Source organism: Castor canadensis, chromosome 8 (assembly GCF_047511655.1).
Source record: "Castor canadensis chromosome 8, mCasCan1.hap1v2, whole genome shotgun sequence".
NCBI lineage: Eukaryota > Metazoa > Chordata > Mammalia > Rodentia > Castoridae > Castor > Castor canadensis.
This window is the reverse complement of record NC_133393.1, coordinates 89,268,425-89,276,038: the sequence shown is the minus strand read 5'-3', so window position 1 is coordinate 89,276,038 and position 7,614 is coordinate 89,268,425. Positions and strand designations below refer to the sequence as shown.

At 46.0% G+C, this 7,614-nt stretch overlaps 1 protein-coding gene across 1 annotated transcript; it reads left to right on the top strand.

The window, feature by feature from the left end:
* Window positions 1-1,158: 1,158 nt before the first annotated feature.
* On the top strand, window positions 1,159-6,577 carry Krt1 (keratin 1). Its single transcript, XM_020160208.2, has 9 exons — window positions 1,159-1,827; window positions 2,763-2,977; window positions 3,282-3,342; window positions 3,744-3,839; window positions 4,002-4,166; window positions 4,292-4,417; window positions 4,845-5,065; window positions 5,583-5,617; window positions 5,712-6,577. Exons 1-9 carry the CDS (start codon window positions 1,237-1,239, stop codon window positions 6,080-6,082), a joined length of 1,881 nt encoding a protein of 626 aa, XP_020015797.2. The 5' UTR covers window positions 1,159-1,236; the 3' UTR covers window positions 6,083-6,577.
* Window positions 6,578-7,614: the final 1,037 nt, after the last annotated feature.

The following is a 7,614-nucleotide window of genomic DNA, read 5'->3' as shown; positions in this document are numbered from 1 at the left end:
CTGTCATACAACAGGATTGTTAGGATCTTGCCCACTGTCTGTAGCTAGGCATCCTCCGTCCAAATCCCAGCCATGCCAATTCCCAGCTGTGTACACTTGGGCAGGTTCTTCAACCCCCATAATTTAGATTCTTCATTTTAAAATGGGTAGAATAAAATCTTTCTCAAAGTTGTTGTGAAAATTGAGTGAATACACATAAAATATATAGAACAGTGCCTGCACATGGTCAGGTTTTGACACTTGGTAGCTGTCATTATCATCATAGTTATCATTGACTGCAGAAATAACTTCTCAGACCAGGATTTCTAGGTCTCCGTTCTAAATCTACATTCATCTCTCCTTTATGGACCAGAGTGAGGCTTGAACCACCTGTTAAGCCTTACTTTTCTCAATTTGCTTTACCAAATGTACCAAATATTTGCTCATCTTAGTGTAGATGAGTAAATATTTTTCAACTTGTGTTTGCATGGCACCTGTTTTCTATTGTCGATGCCTCTGATGTCTGTATCCTGCCCTGGTCTATCTTTGAAGAAAAGGAACAACTAGGAAACTTAGAAAAGACCCTGTCTTTCCCCGCTGACGGTCCAATCCATCCTATTGCATGACAGCTTCTCTTCTTTCAATCAATCAATGCAGACACTTATAAAAGCATACATTAAAAAACCTTTTAATTTTGACTTATGAAAGCCCCTACTCTGTGTCTGGAGATGTAACTTAGAGGCTTTGGAAGGCAAATGTCAGAACTGGGCCGGAGAGTTCCTTCAGTGATCATACCTGGGGAACTACACTTGCTATTTATGTGAGTGAGTGTGTTCAGCAGTTTCCAAGGGCAAGGCAAGAGTGGAAACTTGCTTAGCTTTATGATGGGGGTTATGGAATCCTTCTAGAAACACCAGGTAGCAGATGTGGGGTCCTAGTTTCCCAAAGTCACCAGCACTTGAAGAGAGATCCTGTCTGATAAAGTGATTGCCACACGAGTCAATCTTGCCTGCACAGCAATTTTGACAGCCCATCCTGGGTGCTAGGTGTGTAGTGTTTATCGTATTGTTGAGGCTCGTAAAAATCTTGTATGGCTGCAGGCAAGCCAAACCCTTCGGAGGAGCTGCATCTCCGCTGACTCTGGAAACCAAGCCCAATTTCTTCCCTGTATATAAGGGGACATCTTTGGGCTCAGGGCAGAGGAGTTCTTAGCTCCTTCCCTCTCTCTTCTTTGCTTCTACTTCTCTCTAAGCCAACATGAGTAGACAGTGTAGTTCCCGGTCAGTGTGTGGGGGTGGCAGGGGCTTCAGTTCCGGCTCTGCAGGCCTGGTCAGCTTCCGTAGATGCACCAGCAGCTCTGTGCGACGCAGTGGAGGAGGAGGTGGTGGTGGAAGATTTTCAGGAGGTTTCTGTGGGGGTTCTTCTGGGTTTGGAAGTCAGAGTTTGACAAACCTTGGTGGTGGCAGGAGCATCTCCTCAAGTGTGGCTGGAGGAGGTGGACGTAGTGGCTATTATGGGGGTTTTGGTGGTGGTGGCTTTGGTGGTGGTGGCTTCAGCGGTGGTGGCTTTGGTGGCGGTTTCGGCAGGGGTGGGTTTGGTGGTGGTAGTTTTGGCAGTGGAGGTGGTTTTGGGGGTGGTGGATTTGGGGGTGGTGGATATGGGGGTGGTGGATATGGAGGTGGTTTTGGGCCTGTCTGCCCCCCTGGTGGTATACAAGAAGTCACCATCAACCAGAGCCTTCTGCAACCTCTCAATGTGGAGATTGACCCTGAGATCCAAAAAGTTAAGTCTCAAGAAAGGGAGCAGATCAAGTCACTCAACAACCAGTTTGCCTCCTTCATTGACAAGGTAAGTCCCTCTCTGCTCCTGGGTCCATTCAGATTGGAGCAGCCAATATATGTGTGGGCTTTATCTCACATTTCTCTAGGTGGATGACTAAAAGGATATTTTGTGGAATGGGACATATGTTAGAAGTCTGCTTGGGAATGATGCTAATGACTAAACTCTTTCTTGGACAAAGTGGTCTGTGGTTGATCTAAACATGGGTTGGTTTGGGGATTTACATTCTATTGAATGAAGGTAATAGAAATGGGCCTAATGAAATTTTCTAGGTTGCAAATGAGAACCCTGGAAGGATCTTCCTAGACATAAAAAGGGAACTGAGTATGTTCAGAATGTCTTATGATATTGTAGCACAAAGGAAGTTAGGATAAGTACGAAACATCTTTTGTTGTCAGAAGGGTTCTCTGCCCTTTGAGAATTTCACATTGATACTAGGTAAGGGTGGAGATTTTTAATGCTACTATTTCCAAGCATTGGTTCTGGAAAAATATGTAAACCAGCTTTTAGTTTTCTGCTTAATCATTAATAATGTTAATTCAAGTTATCCACAATACATTTCAAATCTAATTTGAGATTTTTCCAAACATACTTTTGAGCTATGTGTATACCCAGATAATGCAAACTAATTTTTATGGCTATCTACCTTAAAAAATTGGAAGGAAAATTTCTGAAATACCCCTTATCTACTTAAAAGCACAAGCATTTTATATATGTCTTGCTACCAGTACTGTGTAGTCACTTCCTTCCAATACTTCTCTAAATTAACAATGAGTTGGGTTTTGTTATGAAGAAGGTGCTTACTTGATCATTGTCTTCCTATTACTTTGTTTGTCATGGCTAGGAATAGAAATCAATGTTCTTTTTCAAATGAGGCATTTGCCTTGCTCAGTGGTCATGGGACCCTATCTCTGCACAAGGGGTAATGGGTCTTGTGTTCTTAGGTGAGGTTCTTAGAGCAGCAGAACCAGGTACTGCAAACAAAATGGGAGCTACTGCAGCAGGTGGACACCACCACGAGAACCCACAATTTAGAGCCATACTTTGAGACATACATCTCCAACCTCAGAAGAACTGTGGACCAACTAAAGAGTGACCAATCTCGGATGGATTCAGAACTGAAGAACATGCAAGACCTGGTAGAGGATTACCGGCACAAGTAAGGAAGCCTGGCTCGGCACTTGTTAACTCTTGCTCTAAAAGATTTATAGAAAGTGGTGAGCTAAGAATGTAGTTGTGTCTTTTCTTAGGTTAGATGCAAATAAGTTGGGCATTTTCAGAATTTTTCATCTTCTCAAAAGATGGAAATAGCTTAGTAGTTTTATTGCTCAGAAGAAAGAGGTGGCCAAAAAGTCTTAGCTTGGAATAGGAAGGCAATGGCAGAAAATGCCATGTTTAGTCTACAATACTGGGCGTAGACCTCACCTCCTTTGGATCTCCTAATCATTTCTGCTTTCCTGCAGGTTTGAGGATGAGATCAACAAGCGTACAAATGCAGAGAATGAATTTGTGACCATCAAGAAGGTGAGCAAATTCTGTAGGATGGAACTCACCTGTGAAATAAATAATAGAAGACAGCCTGTAATAATAAGCATAAAGAAGCCATGTTGTGGAGAACCAAGTAGTAGGCCTGTTGAACATCTGAAGTAGAGTTGTTTTCTCATATTGTTATGAACCTGCACTAATCCTGGTACTCAGCTCCTCCATATTTCTCAGCATCTCCTGTAGTTAGTGGGAGGCAGGTTCTCAGTGAGTCAGGGGAACTCCTTGGCTAATGACAAAAAGAGGTGGAATAATCCAGGAAGTGTGATCTATCTGAGGTAAAAAAGGTGTGGAGCAGACTCCAAAGTCTACTCCTACTTAGAAAACCACCTCATGGCTATTCTGGAGAGAATATGGCTTCATGATGCCCTTTGTTCCTCTAGGATGTAGATTCTGCTTATATGACCAAGGTAGACCTTCAGGCCAAAGTTGACAACTTGAGACAGGATATTGACTTCTACACAACACTCTACCAAGCGGTAAGTCCTCTAATTTCAGCAAGGCTGCTTAAATGGAGAGTCTTGAAGCCCAACCCCACCATTCTCTAGAAGACCAGAAATGCACCTTCCATCTCTTGACTTCTCACTCTAAGTGGTTTTTGTTTGGCACTGTGAGAGTCACTGAATGATTATGTCCTGCAGGAGCTGTCTCAGATGCAGACTCACATCAGTGAAACCAATGTCATCCTGTCCATGGACAACAACCGCAGCCTGGACCTGGACAGCATCATCGCTGATGTCAAGGCCCAGTATGAGGTAGTTGCCCAGAGGAGCAAGTCTGAGGCTGAAAACATGTTCCAGAGCAAGGTGAGTGCCTGCAAGCCTAGCCAGTTCCTCCAAAATGTCTTGCCTGCTGTCCTGGGCTTTCTCTTATGTTTGTGAGCCCCAGCATGCTGGGTTCTGTTACCGCTGACATGATCTACCATCTTTAGTATGAAGAGCTGCAGATCACTGCTGGCAAACATGGCGACAGTGTGAAAAGTTCAAAGATGGAGATTTCTGAGCTGAATCGGGTGATCCAGCGACTTAGATCTGAAATCGACAGTGTCAAGAAGCAGGTACTTGCTTCCTCCTTCTAGTGATCAGTTGTATGGAATGGAGGTAACCTTCAGGCAATGGGGGAGGCTTTCCTGGTTTTGAGTCTTGCAATTCATACCAAAGCTACACTGTTATCCCCACTTCCTTTGTGGGATTATGCTGGTTTCCAGAGTTTAGCCATCATGTGGGATTCTCAAGAGAAATTTGTGAAAATGATCTAGCAGAGAACAATGTGACAGTCAGAATGAGTGGTCTCACCCGTGACCTAAAGCAGACTTAGGTCCTGAGAAGTGAGAGGAAAGGGAGCCAGGAGGTCCAGAGGTTCTGTGGGATTCAGTATATTGGCCCCCTCACCCCCTGGGGTAGGGAGATCAATTTGTGATAGAAAGGCCAAGGTGGGTTTAGGTAACATAAGCAAGTATAATGTACTGAGTTCTCTTCCCTCAGATTGCCAGCTTGCAGCAGTCCATCAGTGATGCTGAACAGCGTGGTGAGAACGCCCTCAAAGATGCCCAGAACAAGCTGAATGAGCTGGAGGATGCCCTGACACAGGCCAAGGAAGACCTGGCCCGGCTGCTGCGTGACTATCAGGAGCTGATGAACACCAAGCTGGCTCTGGACATGGAAATTGCCACCTACAGGACCCTCCTGGAAGGAGAGGAGAGCAGGTGAGCAAAGGACCCTGCCAGCTTCATCACTTTCTAAGGGATTCCATCCTTGTAAGCTGACTTGGTGGCTGACCACACAGCCACCTGGCTGCAGCTTGTCCTGAGTTTGGTAAAATGAAAATTACTCAGGGCTGGTTGCAAGGACTCAGCTTCACTTTTCCTGTCCCTTTCTTCTTTTCTCTCTCCTCCCTCTTTCTTTTTAAGGGTTTTAACATTTCTATATTTGAGATGGAGCAATTTTCCTCTTCATTTGGGTGGCTCAGATGTCATCTGACACAGTCAATGCCTTTAGAGGTGGCCCTCATTAGCTGCAAGACTTTTGTTTAATTTATATGGAGATTTGTCCATTTGGACTCACGCTGAGAACAACCACAGAGGCAGAGGGGCCCAGAGCAGGTTTCAGGTCTGGGGGATTGGAAGGTGCCTTATCTGGGGACAGTCTTGGGATGGTTAAGAGGCTGGACAAGGAGTGTGTGAAGCCACCTTGTCCTGAGGGGTTGCTTTTTCTCTCCTACAGGATGTCTGGAGAATGCACCCCGAACGTGAGCGTGTGTAAGTACAAAAGCCTACTTCTCAGGGGGAATGTGCAGCTTTTGTGGGGACGGAAAGGGAGTGACATCAGAGATAACCGAGTCTCCCTCTGCAGCTGTGAGCACCAGCCACACCAGCATCAGTGGAAGTAGCAGCCGAGGCGGCGGTGGTTACGGAGGCGGAGGTTACGGCTCTGGAGGTGGTGGCGGTGGTGGCAGCTACGGCTCCGGCGGTGGCAGCTATGGCTCCGGCGGTGGCAGCTACGGCTCCGGCGGTGGCAGCTACGGCTCCGGGGGCAGCAGTCACAAAAGTGGCTCTAGAGGGGGTGGTGGCAGCTCTGGCGGCCGGGGCTCCGGCGGCGGGAGCTCGGGAGGCAGCTACGGTTCCTCCGGAGGCCGGGGATCCAGTTCCGGAGGCGTCAAAAGCTCTGGTGGCAGTTCTAGCGTCAAGTTCCTTTCCACCAGTTATTCCCAGGGGACCAGATAAAGGGTGCTCTCTATCCCATTAGCTCTCCCTGCCTACCACACCAGATACGTTTGTCAAGACCAAGGTCCATCGCCCCAGCCTGTTAGGAGAAAAGAGCTATGGTTAATTGCACAGGTTCATCCTGTTTTCTCCCTGCTCTTTCTGTTTCTGCTCTGCTTCCTGAAAGAAGTTTCCAGATCTGTGATAACCTCAGTGCCCAGGTTACAACCCTGCTTTGTGCTTTGCTTGAGAAACAGTTGGGCAATTACCACCACACACATGACATTTCAAAGAGCCTCCTACTCCAGCCAGAGGAAGACCAATCAGACCTAGGGCTCCTTTACCAAGCACAGAGCCCGTGCTCTGGACAGCTTCTTAATATCCTGTCTCTTGCAGCGAGCTCTGTGATGCTTCGGTTTTGTACATAAGGTGTATGCAAGTTGTTCGTCTTTTTGAGAGAGGTCTTACACTCCCCATTTCCTTGTTTTGCTGCAATAAACTGCATTTGAAATTCTCGATCAGTCTCAATCGCTTTTGTTTATGGCACTGTCTATTGTAGGTGGGTGTTCTGTGGAAGCAAAAGAAGACCCTGGAGTCTCACGGCACGTGGGGGATCCCAGACACATGGACATGAATAGGATAGGGAGATGAATCAGGCAACATTTAACCAGGGTGGAATCCCAGGGAGCAAGCTCTTTCCCACCCAGAGAGTGGGAAAATGGAGAAAAGAGGAACTGGGGTGACAGGTTTTATTCATCCTTCTTGAAAAGGATAGTGAGAAAAGTGGTTCAGAAGGAAGAGCTGGCATTGACAAGAAGGGAAGGTATTGCACAAAAAGGTAACTGCCCCTGTGGAACAGCCTGTGATGAGGGGCATGACTAGTGTAGGGTCAGAAGCCACTGCAGTCAAAATGCAGACTTTTGCCTGGAGCAAGGGTTTAAAAAACCCAGAGTGGTAACAGAGTCAGATATGCCAGCTTCCCTCGCTTTCAGGCCACCACTCAAAGTTCTGCTTAATCTCAAACGCACCCTTGCCACACAGTGAACTTGTGAAGTAGTATCAGGACATGGTAGAGTGGTGAGAAGCACGGCCATGTGAACTCAGGCATGCGTGTGCTTGCGTTTGAATCTTACCATCATTCCTTTCTAGTTATGTGAAAATGTGCAAGTTACAGACCTTTCTGCACCTCGGTTTCAATAGCTCTAAAATGGGTATAATAACATCTTCCCTAAGGGAATTATTGTGAGCATTGAATGAGATGAGTGGACCTGTCTGAGCATGTGGGAAACACTCAGTACAGGCCAATTTTCTCCATAATAGGAATGATGATGGTGATGAGCTGGCTATAGTTACATTGCTTATTGCACTCCAGACAGCTCAGTAGATGTTCTTCAAAGGAACAAGGGGATATCAATTTCCTAGTGGTCCAAGACCATGAAAAGGTCAACTTCTCTGAGGATCAATTTTCTTAACTTCAAATTAGGAAGTCTTCCTAGCATCAGGGTAGTCAGGGTTAAGAAGAATAAGTGTAGATAGAAAAGAGTATTATATAA

Bases quoted from the DNA above. Each gene is read 5' to 3' on its own strand.
- Krt1 (XM_020160208.2), top strand. From the start codon at position 1,237: ATGAGTAGACAGTGTAGTTCCCGGTCAGTGTGTGGGGGTGGCAGGGGC. The intron at 1,828-2,762 runs GTAAGTCCCTCT...TTGTGTTCTTAG, and splicing joins TTGCCTCCTTCATTGACAAG to GTGAGGTTCTTAGAGCAGCA. The intron at 5,618-5,711 runs GTAAGTACAAAA...CTCCCTCTGCAG, and splicing joins CACCCCGAACGTGAGCGTGT to CTGTGAGCACCAGCCACACC.